General features: G+C 48.1%; 1 protein-coding gene across 1 annotated transcript in view; it reads right to left on the bottom strand.

The window, feature by feature from the left end:
* The window catches only part of LOC145390097 (G-protein coupled receptor moody-like), a 52,645-nt gene that overhangs the window by 34,965 nt on the left and 180 nt on the right, over positions 1–17,500 (bottom strand). The window contains exon 2 of the mRNA XM_080265161.1: positions 13,580–13,730. Within this exon, the coding sequence (XP_080121287.1) occupies positions 13,580–13,730 (151 nt within the window). The remainder of the gene's footprint in view (positions 1–13,579; positions 13,731–17,500) is intronic.

A 17,500-nucleotide genomic window follows, 5' to 3' on the forward strand; every position in this document is an offset into this window, starting at 1 on the left:
TTTATCAGTCACCCCTTCAGCCAAACAGTGTCTATCTACATATATCTATCTAATTATCTATCTATTTATCTATTTATCTATCTATCTACCTATCCGTCTATCTAATCATCTATCTACCTATCCATCCGTCTATCTATCTAATCATCTATCTATCCGTCCATCTATCTATCCATCCATCTATCTACCTATCTATCTATCTATCTATTCGTCTATCTATCTAATCATCTATCTATCTATCTCCATTTACCTAATCATCTGTCTATCTACCTATCCGTCTGTCTATCTAATCATCTATCCATCTATCCGTCTATCTATCTATCTATCTATCTATGAATCACCTTTTATCTATCGCTACTCACCTTCACTTCTTAGTATTACGTTTCACTTTGAGTTGCACGGTATGTCCTTCACCCATTTCACCCAATTTTTCAACCCATTTCACTCTCTGCTGGTCCATTTCAACCTATTTCACAACCCATTTCACCCTATCTTGACCATTTCACCCTATTTCTCTCTCATTTCACCCTATTTCGCTCCCATTTCATCCTATTTCTCTACCATTTCACCTAATCTCACCCCATTTCAGTCTCTGCCAGTCCATTTCAACCTATTTCTCAACCCATTTCGCCCTATGTTGCCCATTTCACCCTATTTCTCTTCTAATTCACCCAATTTTTCAACCCAATTCACCCTATCTTGTCCATTTCATCCTATTTCTCAACCAATTTCACCATCTCTTGCCCATTTCACCCTATTTCTCTCCCATTTCACCCTATTTCTCTCCCGTTTCAACCTATTTCTCTCCTATTTCACCCTATCCCTCTCCCATTTCACCTAATTTCTCACCTCATTTCAGTCTCAGCCAGTCCATTTCCACCTATTTCTCAACCCATTTCGCCCTATCTTGCCCATTTCACCTTATTTCTCTCCCATTTCATTTAATTTCTCACCCATTTCACTCTCCCTTGTCCATTTCAACCCATTTCACTCTACCTTGTCCATTTCACCTTATTTCTCTCCCCATTTCACCCACTTTCTCAACCCATTCCACCCTCAGCTGGTCCATTTCAAAATATTTTCAACCCATTTCACCCTATCTTGCCCATTTCACCCTACCTTGCCCATTTCACCTAATTTTAAAACCCATTTCACCCTATTTCACCTAATTTCTCTCCTATTACACCCAATTTCTCAACTATGTTAAGCCTATCTTGCCTATTTCATCCCATTTTTCAACCCAAATTTATCAACCTATTTACCCAATTTCTCAATTCATTTCAACCTGCCTTGCCCATTTCACCCATTTTTTCATCCCATTTCAACCCATTTCTCAACCCATTTCACCCAATTTTTCATCCCATTTCAACCTATTAAATCATTTACTCCTATTTCACCCAATTTTTCATCCCATTTCATCCTATTATATCATTTACTCCTATTTCACCCAATTTTTCGTCCAATTTCAACCCATTTCTCAACCAATTTAATCTTATTTCACCCATTTCTTTCCTATTTCACCCATTTCTTTCCCATTTCACCCATTTTCTTTCCTATTTCACCCATTTCTTTCCTATTTCACTCATTTCTTTCCTATTTCACCATTTCTTTCCTATTTCACTCATTTCTTTCCTATTTCACCCATTTTTTCCTATTTCACCCATTTTTTTCCTATTTCACCCATTTCTTTCCTATTTCACCCATTTCTTTCCTATTTCACCCATTTCTTTCCTATTTCACCAATTTCTTTCCTATTTCACTTTCAGTTGGATTCACTTTCCCCTCAGGCAGTGATGTTTATTATCCTTATTCAACGGAGAGAGAGAGAGAGAGAGAGAGAGAGAGAGAGAGAGAGAGAAACAGACACACACACACACACACACACACACACACACACACACACACACACACTAACAACTTCCGGATCTCTAATTGGAAGCAATAATAATAAATAATAAAAAATGATAAATAATAAATAATAAAAAATAATAAATAATAATAATTAAATAATAAATAAATATGTAAATTAATACAGCCAGGTTAGTCCTAATTAAACACACACGTCCTTAATTAAACACCTGGGGAACCAAAACCACAATGCTGTTTTTGTTTATAATGGTAAATGATCATCCACTCACTTGATGTAGTGCTGCCTACTTCTTCCTTCACCTTTATCATTCTTTTTCTGTGTCTGCTCTCCTCTCTTCCCATTTCCTACCATCATCCACTCACTTCATGTAGTGCTGCCTACTTCTTCCTTCACCTTTATCATTCTTTTCCTGTGCCTGCCCTCCTCTCTTCCTATTTCTCACCATCATCCACTCACTTGATGTAGTGCTGCCTACTTCTTCCTTAACCTTTATCATTCTTTTCCTGTCTGCCCTCCTCTCTTCCTATTTCTCACCATCATCCACTCACTTGATGTAGTGCTGCCTACTTCTTCCCTCACCTTTATCATTCTTTTTCTGTGTCTGTCCTCCTCTCTCCCTATTTCTCCCATCTTTCCTGTCACTTTTTATTACTCTTCTTTCCTTTTCAGGTGGCTTTACACTGAGTGACAAGACTAATGGTTTCCTGTAAGCCAGGAAACCATTTACAACGCTGGGTGGTAACCATATCACCAACCCATACGTGTTCCCTACGTGTCAACAAGTGGGTTGGCGGAGGGTTAGTGCCCCTCCCCGTAAAACAACTAACTCAAAGACAAACGACCACCCCTTACGGGATTATGGCGTCTGGCTAAAGATTGTCAGACAGATAGATAAACAGATAGACAGATAGACAGAGATAAACAGACAAACAGATAGATAGACAGACAGACAGACAGATAGATAGACAGATAGATAGTAAATAAAATGATGTAAAGGCAACAGGGGAACATTAACAGATTTTGTACAACTGTTCTTCCTGCCATAAGAGGATTTTATACACAAGAAATATATAAGACAAAACTTCTATCTATCTGTCTATCTATCGGTCCATCTGTGTATCTGTTTTCTCTGCCTGTCTGTCGGTCCGTCTATCTATCTATTCGCCCATCTATCTATCCATCGGTACCAACGTGATTGTAAGTATATATCTATCTGGCCATTTATCTATCTATTTATCTATCTACAGCCAACACCGTTATCCCATCAATCTGCCCTCCCTCCAACTCACAACACTCACTCACCTGTCCACCAAATCCCTCCACCTCGTCCTCACTCTCCCCCTCCCACGCCACCTCACGCACAAGCACTCTCCTAGTCAGTCTCTACTTCCACACTCTCTCCAGTGGTTTATAACACTGACAAGCCACTAGTATAAAGCCAGGAGCGCCAAGCCAGCCTGCTAATATAAGGCTTAAGCTGCACTAACCCACCAAGCCAGTGGCGGGGCAGGCAAGAATAAGGAAGGAAAGGCACTTGAAAAACACGACTAACTTTGCCACTAAGAGAAAGTTGGCTCTCTCTCTCTCTCTCTCTCTCTCTCTCTCTCTCTCTCTCTCTCTCTGTGCTCCAAGAGACGCGTGTGGCAATGACAGTCTTGTGAAGACACTGGAAAATAAGCCTTCAGAACAACAATAATTAATAATAATAATAATAATAACGATCATGATAATAATAATGATGATAATGATGATAATTATGATGACAATGATAACAATACTAATACTAATAATTGTAATAATAATAATATTAATAATAATAATAATGAAGAAGAACAAGAAGAACAAGGACAAGAACAACAACAACAACAACAAAAGTAATAGTAATAAGAGTAGTAGTAGTAGTAGTAAAACAAGAACAATAATAATAATAATAATAATAATAATAATAAATCATAATCATAATAATCATAACAGCAATAATAACAATGATAATAATAATAATAATAATAATAATAATAATAATAATAACAATAATAAAAATTATAACAATAGAAAAATAATAATAATAATGATGATAATAATAATAATAATAATAATAATAATAATAATCTATCTATCTATTGCCAGACGCCTCAATCCCGTTTGGGGTGGGCACAAACAAATCGCCTCCAAGTCGCCCTATCCCCCGCCATTTCACTGCCCTGCTCCCAACTCACACACCCCTCTCTCATATACCTCTCCACCCCATCCCTCCATCTCATCCTTGGCCTCCCCCTCCCTCTTCCCCCCTCCACCTCACTCACATACACTCTCTTCGTCAGTCTTTCACCCTCCATCCTCTCCACATGGCCAAACCACCTCAGTGTGTTCCTCATAACGCTTCCTATCACATCCACATCAACACCACAACGCTTCTTTATATCCTCATTCGTCAGCCTGTCTCTCCACGTGACTCCACAGGCTCCTCTTAAATAACTCATTTCCACTGCTCTCACTCTTGACTTGTGTCCTTCCAACAATGTCCAAGCTTCACTTCCGTACGTTAGAGTTGGTATCACAATACTGTCATGTAGAAACTTTTTCACTTCCATGCTCACTTCCCTGTTTCTTATCACTGCTTTCAAAGAACCTGCAACCTTTCTTCCCTGCTGTACCCTTTCAAGCACTTCACCCTCCAAACCTCCATCCTTACTCATCACACTACCCAAGTACTTAAACGTAGGGAAGAGTAAAGTGATGGTCTTTGAGTGAGGTGAAGTTAGTGAATGTACAGCGATGTTGGATGGTGAGAAATAATAATAATAATAATAATAATCTATCTATCTATCTATAGCCCGACGCCCTAATCCCGCAAAGGGTGGCCACAGACAAAACGCCTCCAAGTCGCTCTGTCACCCACCATTTGACTACCTTCCCCCAACTCACCCCCCCTCCCTCATATACCTCTCAACTCCATCCCTCCACCTCATCCTCGGTCTACCCCTCCCTCTCCCTCCCTCCACCTCACCTACATACACCCTCTTAGTTAGTCTTTCATTCTCCATTCTCTCCACATGTCCACATCCACCCCACAACGTTCCTTCACTTCTTCATTCGTCAACCTGTCCCTCCAAGTCACTCCACATGCTCCTCTCAAGTAACTCATTTCACTGCTCTCACTCTTGACTTGTTCCCCTCTTGCAAGGTCCACGCCTCGCTTCCATACGTCAGGGTAGGGATCACAATACTATCATGCAGTGACTTCTTAACTTCCATACTCACCTCCCTATTTCTCATCACTGCTTTCAGTGTACCAACAACCTTCCTTCCCTGCTGTACCCTTTCACGCACTTCATCCCCCAAAGTTCCATCCTTACTCATCACACTACCCAAGTACTTGAATGCACTCACATTCTCCATATCCTCACCATCCAACCTCACTATACATTCTGTGACTTCATTCCTCTCAAACACCATAACTTTACTTTTGTTTACATTAACTTTCAGCTTCCTCCTCCTACACACTGTCCCAAATTCATTCACCAAACCTTGCAACTCCCATTCATCTTCACTCAACAGCACTGTATCATCAGCAAACAGCAACACCAGAATCTTCCAAATCTCACCCTCATTCATTAGAGCCACCCCCACATCCACTGCCCTACCCTGCACCTCCTTTACAACCCCATCCATGTATATATTAAACAGCCATGGAGACATCACACAACCCTGTTTCAGTCCCACACTGAGATCAAAGAACTTACTCAGCTCACCATCTACTCGCACCGTAGCCCTAGCTCCTTCATACATACTCTTCACAGCATTCAACAATTTCCCATTCACTCCATATATTCTTAATACCTTCCACATACCTTGCCTATCTATTCTGTCATAAGATTCATAACACTTGGTAAAAATGTGCTGAATACAAACACACACAATAAGCTTGCATGGTTTTTAGCAAACTCTATGGAGAACTTTTCAGCATAAATGTCATTTAGTGCATCAGTAAAATATCTAAGATGAATACAATACTGGTACTGTATAATGCTTTATGCATGAGCAACAATCCCGACAGGAATCTTTTAAAGGATAGTACACCAACTCTGAGCGTGTAGTGACCCCACGCTATTTAGTGATCCGGCAAACACTGATAACTTGCAGGAGTTTGTGGGGGCACTTATATTGTTCACCATGTCTATATCACGTTGACAATTGGTAAGACCACAGAGAATACACACACTACTGTTCCTGTTAACTTTTACATATATTTCTAAATCATTAGCAAAACTCTTGTATTGCCAGTTCAAAGCTAAAGCCAAGTGGCTGATGTATATAAAAAAACAATACAGGGCCTAACACTGGCCCCTGGGGTACTCCACTTAACACAGCTCGGAAGCAACTCTACCACCATCCACCACAACAGACATTTTCTTCCCGGTTAGAAATTGGTGAAGCCATGCGAGGCCATTTCCAGCAATTCCCAAGCATTGTAATTTTGTGATGAAGTTAACCAAGATAATGCGCACCTTTCCCAACACACTCAGTTTAAAATGTCACAACAATCCTGCAGACGACAGCCACTGTGGAAGGGTGTGTTCACGTCGCTTAGAGCAACAAGTCTTGAAGGTCTCGTCAAAATTATTAATGTAAAAAGATAAAGAATTGCATGCCACATTATAAGATTATGAAAATAACCCAGGATAAAATATCAAACGAACCTCGGACAAATATAAATTCTGCAAGAAGAAATAGATAAATGCTGTATTGTAAATTTATGAAAATATATAAGGACGAAATATCAAACCTGAATATCAAAATTCCCTGCCATTCTAATTCCTCATACTGGCGCCTTATTTAAAAACCGTTTCTTCGATAAATCTATACCATTCTGATACATAATAATATTCATCATTCATTTAACTCCTCAGATTCCGGCTAAAGCCTCAGATAACCCTCTCAGGCTCCTATAATTTACTCTCAGCTGAATAAAATCATCTGACATTAGCTGGAGTGAAATATTAGATCTGTTCCAATAATGACACACTCAAGCTCGTCTCTGGATTTTCATTCACTGCCTCATCCTCCACTCCTCCCTCACCCATCCAGAAAATTACTCTCGCTCCTTCACTCCCCAAATTTACATCTGCCAATCCCTCACTCCCTATTTTCCCTCTCTCACTCCCGCCATCTCCTAAATACTTCTTCTCGCTCCCCATTGCACTTCTCTGCTGTAATTTCACGCCTTCAGACTCCTCTCTCTCTCTCTCTCTCTCTCTCTCTCTCTCTCACACACACACACACACACACACACACACACACACACACAACTGATATCCAAATGTAATAACTGAAATTCTCGAGTGACAGTGATGGAGAGAATGGCATGTTGAGTGAGCCTTTGACTGACTAATTTTAACAGTGCTAGAGTGAGTGAGTGTGTGGGTGTGTGAGTGAGAATGAGTGAGTGAGTGAGTGAGTGAATGAATGGGTGAGTAAGTGAGTGAGTGGGTGAGTGAGTGAATGAATGAATGAATGGGTGTGTGAGTGAGAATGAGTGAGTGAGTGAGTGAATGAATGGGTGAGTAAGTGAGTGAGTGGGTGAGTGAGTGAATGAATGAATGAATGGGTGTGTGAGTGAATGAGTGGGTGAGTGAGTGAATGAATGGGTAAGTGAGTAAGTGGGTGAGTGAGTGAGTGGGTGAGTGAGTGAATGAATGGGTGAGTGAGTGAGTGAGTGGGTGAGTGAGTGAGCAAGTAAGAGAGTGAATGAGTGGGTGAGTGAAGGTACGTGGGTGATTGAGGGGGTGAGTGAGGGAGTAAGTGGGGGAGTAAGTGGGTGAGTGAGTGGGTGAGTGAGTGGGTGAGTGAGTGGGTGAGTGAGTGGGTGAGTGTGTAAGTGGGAAAGTGAGTGAGTGAGTGGGTGGGTGGGTGAGTGAGTGAATGAGTGAGTGACAAAGTGAGTGAGTGAGTGAGAAAGCGAGTGAGTGAGTGAGTGAGTGGGTGGGTGGGTGAGTGAGTGAGTGAATGAGTGAGCGACAAAGTGAGTGAGTGAGTGAGAAAGCGAGTGAGTGAGTGAGTGGGTGTGTGAGTGAGTGAGTGGGAAAGTGAGTGAGTGAGAAAGTGGGTGAGTGAGTGGGTGAGTGAGTGAGTGAGTGGGTGAGTGAGTGAGTGAGTGGGTGAGTGAGTGGGTGAGTGAGTGAATGAATGGGTAAGTGAGTGAGTGGGTAAGTGAGTGAGTGAATGAATGGGTGAATAAGTAAGTGGGTGAGTGAGTGAATGAATGGGTGAGTAAGTGGGTGAATGAGTGAGTGGGTGAGTGAGTGAATGAATGGGTGAGTGAGTGAGTGAGTGAGTGGGTGAGTGAGAGAGCAAGTAAGAGAGTGAATGAGTGGGTGAGTGAAGGTAAGTGGGTGATTGAGTGAGTGAGGGGGTGAGTGAGGGAGTAAATGGAGAAGTAAGTGGGTAAGTGAGTGGGTGAGTGAGTGGGTGAGTGTGTAAGTGGCAATGTGAGTGAGTGAGTGGGTGGGTGGGTAAGTGAGTGAGTGAGTGAATGAGTGAGCGACAAAGTGAGTGAGTGAGAAAGCGAGTGAGTGAGTGAGTGAGTGAGTGGATGGGTGGGTGTGTGAGTGAATGAGTGGGAAAGTGAGTGAGTGAGAAAAAGGGTGAGTGAGTGAGTGAGTGGGTGAGTGAGTGTGAGTGAGTGAGTACGCGATTGAGAATGAGAGTGAGCCAGGGGGGAGTGAGAAAACGATCAAGTGAGTGAGTGAGTGGGTGAGTGAGAAAGCGAGTGAGTGAGTGAGTGAGCAAGTGGGTGAGTGAGAAAGTGAGTGAGTGAGTGGGTGATTGAGTGAGAAGTGAGTGAGAAGTGAGTGAGTGAGTGGGTGATTGAGTGAGAAGTGAGTGAGAAGTGAGTGAGTGAGTGAGTGGGTAAGTGAGAAAGCGAGTGAGATAGTGAGTGAGTGAGTGAGTGAGCAAGTGGGTGAGTGAGTGAGTGGGTAAGTGAGAAAGTGAGTGAGTGAGCAAGTGGGTGAGTGAGAAAGTGAGTGAGTGAGTGAGTGAGTGAGTGAGTGAGTGAGTGGGTGAGTGAGTGAGAAGTGAGTGAGTGAGTGAGTGGGTAAGTGAGAAAGCGAGTGAGATAGTGAGTGAGTGGGAGTGAAGGGCGATAATGGTGAAGCGATGGACACAAACTTTATAGATTGGCTTTAATATATATATATATATATATATATATATATATATATATATATATATATATATATATATATATATATATATATGGAATAGTTATTTTGCTCTACAAAAAAGGTGACTCAAGAGATCTTAGTAACTATCGACCCATTAGCTTATTATCAGTCATTTACAAACTCTTCACTAAAGTCCTTACGAACAGAATAACAACAATTTTGGAGGAAAACCAACCTCGTGAACAGGCAGGATTCCGAAGCGGGTATTCGACCACTGATCATCTACATACATTGAATCAGCTAATTGAGAAAACTACAAAATATAATAAACCACTGTGCTTAGGTTTTGTTGATTACGAAAAGGCTTTTGATTCAGTGGAGCACATAGCGATTATAAATTCATTGCGAGAACAAGGAGTGAGTGAGAACATTGTAAAACTGCTCAAAGACATATATAAAGAGGGAACTGCTACAGTTAAATTACATAAGGACTCGGAAAAAATTAAGATTGAGAAAGGTGTGCGTCAGGGAGATACAATTTCACCAAAGTTATTTACAGCATGCCTAGAAAGTATTTTCAGAAAGCTAGACTGGAAAAACAAAGGAGTGAACATTGATGGAGAAAAGCTAAACCATTTAAGATTTGCAGATGACATTGTCCTAATCTCAGAAACAGCGGAGGCATTGCAAGAAATGTTAAATGACCTAAACAGAGAAAGTCTGAAAGTAGGATTGAAGATGAACCGGAGAAAAACTAATGTTTAATTCACAAACACCAAAGAGCGTCATCAGAATAAGCGATGAAATTCTTGAAGAAGTTAAGGAGTACACCTACTTGGGACGAATACTAAAATTAACGAAAGATCATGATAGCGAAATAAAAAGACGCATTACAATTGGATGGAAAGCTTTCGGAAATCATAGAGACATTACGAAAAGTAGCTTGCCAGTTTGTATGAAACGAAAAGTATATAACGAATGTATAATTCCAGCTATGACGTATGGTTGTGAGACCTGGTAATTGACAGAATCAATGGAAAATAAATTAATCCGTTCTCAGAGAGCAATGGAAAGGTCAATGTTGGGAATATCTTTAAGAGACAGGGTGAGAGAGCAGACTAAAGTCAGAGATATTATAGAAGTTATAAATGAACAGAAATGGAGGTGGGCAGGCCATAAAGCAAGAATAAGAGATAACCGATGGAGCAAGAGGCTGACTCACTGGACACCAAGAGCATGTAAGTGTAGCAGAAAAAGGCCAGACAGATGGAGAGGTGAGATAGAGAAATTTGCAGGGAAAACGTGGCAAAGATTGGCTTAGTCAAGGAATTCGTGGAAAAGTTTGGGGTAGGCCTTTGTTCAGCAGTTGACTATTTATGGCTGATGATATATATATATATATATATATATATATATATATATATATATATATATATATATATATATATATATATATATATATATATATTCGTGGGTGAGTGAGTGAGTGAGTGAGTGAGTGAGTGGGTGAGTGAGAAAGTGACTGAGTGAGTGAGTGGGTCAGTGAGAAAGGCAGTGAGTGAGTGGGTAAGTGAGAGAGAAAGCGAGTGGGTGAGAAAGCGAATGAGTGGGTGAGAAAGTGAGTGAGTGGGTGAGAAAGCGAGTAAGTGAAAAAGCGAGTGACTGAGTGAGAAAGCGACTGAGTGAGTGCGTGGGTGGGTGGGAAAGTGAGTGAGTGAATGAGAAAGTGGGTGAGTGAGTGAGTGAGTGAGTGAATGAGAAAGTGGGTGAGTGAGAAAGTGGGTGAGTGAGTGAATGAGTGGGTGAGTGAGTGAGTGAGTGGGTGAGTAAGAAAGCGAGTAAGTGGGCAAGTGAGTGAGAGTGAAGGGCGATAATGGTGAAGCGATGGACACAAACTTTATAGATTGGCTTAATGTTTCCTTTTATGGCTACTGGACAGTCGATCTAGCTTTGACGTACGCTACTGTCACGTATAAATGGTGTGTTTTAATATCTATATTATAATGACCTGATTCCTGTATGTTTGGTTGTTACCATCACACACCAAACACCACCACATGTAGCGCCGTGTTTGCTAGAACAAGGTACTATTAAAAGATTCTGACTTGAAGACTAAAACCATTTCCAGTCCAATCGGGCCACCGGTTCCACTCCATGTCAAAGTCATTTCCTATCTTCAGTCAGTAATGCTAATGTACAGTAAATGGCTGTCAGTAAAGAAGTATTAATGCCTATTTAATAAATATGGATATTATAAGTGAGTAATAAAGTCAAAGGTAAAGACATAAGTGACGAGCTCAATGCAGGGATCCAGGCCATCCCTGGATATGGGGTGGTCTAGGGGCAGGGCAGCCAGACTCTCCACTGATGTGTGATGCCGTGCTGTGGAGTTCAGGACAAACCTTTGAGTTATTGCGGCAGATATCAGGTTCTGGAGGTCTCTGATCAGGATGGTCTAAAAAATATTTGTGCGCAATCCTGAGTCGCGAGTTAAACTGTTTCTTTTTCCAATTACTGCGCTAGGTCTTAGTCAAACCCATGGGGGGCACCTCAGTAATTGGGAAAAGTTCATTATATTTCTGCAGTAGGTGCATTGACGATTCCCTATGCATTTTATTTTCTGCATACCTACGCTAATTTCTGGTCGATCCCGTCTTTTCTGTGAAGACATCTCTATGTATATCACTCATTTGGCCGACCTTTACTCTTTCCTCACCATGCTCGTGAGCCAGGACAGGGTGGGTGCCCGCTTGCTACTCCTTTTCCTCACCATGCTAGTGAGCCGGGACAGGGTGGGTGCCCACCTGCTCCTTCTTTTCCTCAAAATGCTCGTGAGCCAGGACAGGGTGGGTGCAGGCCTGCTCCTCCTTCTCTTCACCATGCTCGTGAGCCAGGACAGGGTGGGTGCCCACCTGATCCTCCTTTTCCTCACCATTCCCGTCAGCCAGGACAGGGTGGGTGCCCGCCTGCTCCTCCTTTTCCTCACCATGTTCATGAGCCAGGACAGGGTGGGTGCCCGCCTGCTCCTCCTTTTCCTCACCATGCTCATGAGCCAGGACAGGGTGGGTGCAGGCCTGCTCCTCCTTTTCCTCACCATGCTCATGAGCCAGGACAGGGTGGGTGCCCGCCTGCTCCTCCTTTTCCTCACCATGCTCATGAGCCAGGACAGGGTGGGTGCCCGCCTGCTCCTCCTTTTCCTCACCATGCTCATGAGCCAGGACAGGGTGGGTGCCCGCCTGCTCCTCCTTTTCCTCACCATGCTCATGAGCCAGGACAGGGTGGGTGCCCGCCTGCTCCTCCTTTTCCTCACCATGCTCGTGACCCAGGACAGGGTGGGTGCCCGACTCCTCCTCCTTTTCCTCACCATGCTCATGAGCCAGGACAGGGTGGGTGCCCGCCTGCTCCTCCTTTTCCTCACTTTGCTCGTGAGCCAGGACAGGGTGGGTGCCCGCCTGCTCCTCCTTTTCCTCACTTTGCTCATGAGGCAGGACAGGGTGGGTGCCCGCCTGCTCCTCCTTTTCCTCAAAATGTTCATGAGCCAGGACAGGGTGGGTGCCCGCCTGCTCCTCCCTTTCCTCACTTTGCTCGTGAGGCAGGACAGGGTGGGTGCCCGCCTGCTCCTCCTTTTCCTCACTTTGCTCGTGAGGCAGGACAGGGTGGGTGCCCGCCTGCTCCTCCTTTTCCTCAAAATGTTCGTGAGCCAGGACAGGGTGGGTGCCCACCTGCTCCTCCTTTTCCTCACTGTGCTCGTGAGTCAGGACAGGGTGGGTGCCCGCCTCCTCCTCCTTTTCCTCACAATGCTCGTGAGCCAGGACAGGGTGGGTGCCCGCCTGCTCCTCCTTTTCCTCACCATGCTCGTGAGCCAGGACAGGGTGGGTGCAGGCCTGCTCCTCCTTTTCCTCAACATGCTCGTGAGCCAGGACAGGGTGGGTGCCCGCCTGCTCCTCCTTTTCCTCACCATGCTCGTGAGCCAGGACAGGGTGGGTGCAGGCCTGCTCCTCCTTTTCCTCACTTTGCTCTTGAGCCAGGACAGGGTGGGTGCCCTCCTGCTCCTCCTTTTCCTCACCGTGCTCGTGAGCCAGGACAGGGTGGGTGCAGGCCTGCTCCTCCTTTTCCTCACCGTGCTCATGAGCCAGGACAGGGTGGGTGCCCGCCTGCTCCTCCTTTTCCTCACCATGCTCGTGAGCCAGGACAGGGTGGGTGGAGGCCTGCTCCTCCTTTTCCTCTCCATGCTCGTGAGCCAGGACAGGGTGGGTGCCCGCCTGCTCCTCCTCCTGTCCATGCCCGTGAGCCAGGACAGGGTGGGTGCAGGCCTGCTCCTCCTCCTGTCCATGCTCGTGAGCCAGGACAGGGTGGGTGCCCGCCTGCTCCTCCTTTTCCTCAAAATGCTCGTGAGCCAGGACAGGGTGGGTGCCTGCCTGCTCCTCCTTTTCCTCACCATGCTCGTGAGCCACATCAGGGTGGGTGCCTGACTGCTCCTCCTTTTCCTCATCATGCTCGTGAACCAGGACAGGGTGGGTGCAGCCCTGCTCCTCCCTTTCCTCACCATGCTCGTGAGCCACATCAGGGTGGGTGCCTGACTGCTCCTCCTTTTCCTCATCATGCTCGTGAGTCAGGACTGGGTGGGTGCCCGCCTGCTCCTCCTTTTCCTCACCATGCTCGTGGGCCAGGACTGGCTGGGTGCCCGCCTGCTCCTCCTTTTCCTCAAAATGTTCGTGAGCCAGGACAGGGTGGGTGCCCGCCTGCTCCTCCTTTTCCTCAAAATGTTCGTGAGCCAGGACATGGTGGGTGCCCGCCTGCTCCTCCTTTTCCTAAAAATGTTCGTGAGCCAGGACAGGGTGGGTGCCCGCCTGCTCCTCCTTTTCCTCACTTTGCTCGTGAGGCAGGACAGGGTGGGTGCCCGCCTGCTCCTCCTTTTCCTCACCGTGCTCGTGAGCCAGGACAGGGTGGGTGCCCGCCTGCTCCTCCTTTTCCTCACCGTGCTCGTGAGCCAGGACAGGGTGGGTGCCCGCCTGCTCCTCCTTTTCCTCAACATGCTCGTGAGCCAGGACAGGGTGGGTGCAGGCCTGCTCCTCCTTTTCCTCTCCATGCTCGTGAGCCAGACAGGGTGGGTGCCCACCTGCTCCTCCTTTTCCTCACCATGCCTCGTGAGCCAGGACAGGGTGGGTGCAGGCCTGCTCCTCCTTTACCTCGCCATGCTCGTGAGCCAGGACAGGGTGGGTGCCCGCCTGCTCCTCCTTTTCCTCACCATGCTCGTGAGCCAGGACAGGGTGGGTGCCCGCCTGCTCCTCCTTTTCCTCATCATGCTCGTGAGCCATATCAGGGTGGGTGCCCGCCTGCTCCTCCTTTTCCTCAAAATACTAGTGAGCCAGGACAGGGTGGGTGCAGGCCTGCTCCTCCTTTTCTTCACCATGCTCGTGAGCCAGGACAGGGTGGGTGCCCACCTGATCCTCCTTTTCCTCACCATTCTCGTCAGCCAGGACAGGGTGGGTGCCCGCCTGCTCATCCTTTTCCTCACCATGTTCATGAGCCAGGACAGGGTGGGTGCCCGCCTGCTCCTCCTTTTCCTCACCATGCTCATGAGCCAGGACAGGGTGGGTGCCCGCCTGATCCTCCTTTTCCTCACCATGCTCATGAGCCAGGACAGGGTGGGTGCCCGCCTGATCCTCCTTTTCCTCACCATGCTCATGAGCCAGGACAGGGTGGGTGCCCGCCTGCTCCTCCTTTTCCTCACGATGCTCGTGACCCAGGACAGGGTGGGTGCCCGCCTGCTCCTCCTTTTCCTCACCACGCTCGTGAGCCAGGACAGGGTGGGTGCCCGCCTGCTCCTCCTTTTCCTCAAAATGTTCGTGAGCCAGGACAGGGTGGGTGCCCGCCTGCTCCTCCTTTTCCTCACTTTGCTCGTGAGGCAGGACAGGGTGGGTGCCCGCCTGCTCCTCCTTTTCCTCAAAATGTTCATGAGCCAGGACAGGGTGGGTGCCCGCCTGCTCCTCCTTTTCCTCAAAATGTTCATGAGCCAGGACAGGGTGGGTGCAGGCCTGCTCCTCCTTTTCCTCACCATGCTCGTGAGCCAGGACAGGGTGGGTGCCCGCCTGCTCCTCCTTTTCCTCATCATGCTCGTGAACCAGGAAAGGGTGGGTGCAGGCCTGCTCCTCCTTTTCCTCACCGTGCTCATGAGCCAGGACAGGGTGGGTGCAGGCCTGCTCCTCCCTTTCCTCAAAATGCTCGTGAGCCAGGACAGGGTGGGTGCCCGCCTGCTCCTCCTTTTCCTCACTTTGCTCGTGAGCCAGGACAGGGTGGGTGCCCGCCTGCTCCTCCTTTTCCTCAAAATGTTCATGAGCCAGGACAGGGTGGGTGCCCGCCTGCTCCTCCTTTTCCTCAAAATGTTTGTGAGCCACGACAGGGTGGGTGCCCGCCTGCTCCTCCTTTTCCTCACCGTGCTCGTGAGCCAGGACAGGGTGGGTGCCCGCCTGCTCCTCCTTTTCCTCACAATGCTCGTGAGCCAGGACAGGGTGGATGCCCGCCTGCTCCTCCTTTTCCTCACCATGCTCGTGAGCCAGGACAGGCTGGGTGCCCGCCTGCTCCTCCTTTTCCTCACTTTGCTCGTGAGCCAGGACAGGGTGGGTGCCCTCCTGCTCCTCCTTTTCCTCACCGTGCTCGTGAGCCAGGACAGAGTGGGTGCAGGCCTGCTCCTCCTTTTCCTCACCGTGCTCGTGAGCCAGGACAGGGTGGGTGCCCGCCTGCTCCTCCTATTCCTCACCGTGCTCGTGAGCCAGGACAGGGTGGGTGCCCGCCTGCTCCTCCTTTTCCTCACCATGCTCGAGAGCCAGGACAGTGTGGGTGCAGGCCTGCTCCTCCTTTTCCTCTCCATGCTCGTGAGCCAGGACAGGGTGGGTGCAGGCCTGCTCCTCCTTTTCCTCTCCATGCTCGTGAGCCAGGACAGGGTGGGTGCAGCCCTGCTCCTCCTCTTCCTCACCATGCTCGTGAGCCAGGACAGGGTGGGTGCCCGCCTGCTCCTCCTTTTCCTCACCATGCTCGTGAGCCAGGACAGGGTGGGTGCCTGCCTGCTCCTCCTTTTCCTCACCATGCTCGTGAGCCAGGACAGGGTGGGTGCCTGCCTGCTCCTCCTTTTCCTCACCATGCTCGTGAGCCAGGACAGGGTGGGTGCCTGACTGCTCCTCCTTTTCCTCATCATGCTCGTGAGCCAGGACAGGGTGGGTGCCCGCCTGCTCCTCCTTTTCTTCACCATGCTCGTGAGCCAGGACAGGGTGGGTGCCCGCCTGCTCCTCCTTTTCCTCACCATGCTCATGAGCCAGGACAGGGTGGGTGCCCGCCTGCTCCTCCTTTTCCTCACCATGCTCATGAGCCAGGACTGGCTGGGTGCCCGCCTGCTCCTCCTTTTCCTCACGATGCTCATGAGCCAGGACAGGATGGGTGCCTGCCTGCTCCTCCTTTTCCTCACCATGCTCGTGAGCCAGGACAGGGTGGGTGCCCGCCTGCTCCTCCTTTTCCTCAAAATGTTCATGAGCCAGGACAGGGTGGGTGCCCGCCTGCTCCTCCTTTTCCTCACTTTGCTCGTGAGGCAGGACAGGGTGGGTTCCCGCCTGCTCCTCCCTTTCCTCAAAATGTTCATGAGCCAGGACAGGGTGGGTGCCCGCCTGCTCCTCCTTTTCCTCACCGTGCTCGTGAGCCAGGACAGGGTGGGTGCCCGCCTGCTCCTCCTTTTCCTCACAATGCTCGTGAGCCAGGACAGGGTGGGTGCCCGCCTGCTCCTCCTTTTCCTCACCATGTTCGTGAGCCAGGACAGGGTGGGTGCCCGCCTGCTCCTCCTTTTCCTCACAATGCTCGTGAGCCAGGACAGGGTGGGTGCCCTCCTGCTCCTCCTTTTCCTCACCGTGCTCGTGAGCCAGGACAGGGTGGGTGCCCGCCTGCTCCTCCTTTTCCTCACCGTACTCGTGAGCCAGGACAGGGTGGGTGCCCGCCTGCTCCTCCTTTTCCTCACCATGCTCGTGAGCCAGGACAGGGTGGGTGCAGGCCTGCTCCTCCTCCTGTCCATGCTCGTGAGCCAGGACAGGGTGGGTGCAGGCCTGCTCCTCCCTTTCCTCACCATGCTCGTGAGCCAGGACAGGGTGGGTGCCCGCCTGCTCCTCCCTTTCCTCACCATGCTCGTGAGCCAGGACAGGGTGGGTGCCCGCCTGCTCCTCCTTTTCCTCAAAATGCTCGTGAGCCAGGACAGGGTGGGTGCCTGCCTGCTCCTCCCTTTCCTCACCATGCTCGTGAGCCACATCAGGGTGGGTGCCTGACTGCTCCTCCTTTTCCTCACCATGCTCGTGAGCCAGGACAGGGTGGGTGCAGCCCTGCTCCTCCTCCTGTCCATGCTCGTGAGCCAGGACAGGGTGGGTGCCCGCCTGCTCCTCCCTTTCCTCACCATGCTCGTGAGCCAGGACAGGGTGGGTGCAGGCCTGCT

This window comes from Coenobita brevimanus, unplaced genomic scaffold, assembly GCF_032717465.1.
Source record: "Coenobita brevimanus isolate Jiangsu-jjx unplaced genomic scaffold, ASM3271746v2 jjx.HiC_scaffold_2825, whole genome shotgun sequence".
Lineage (NCBI taxonomy): Eukaryota > Metazoa > Arthropoda > Malacostraca > Decapoda > Coenobitidae > Coenobita > Coenobita brevimanus.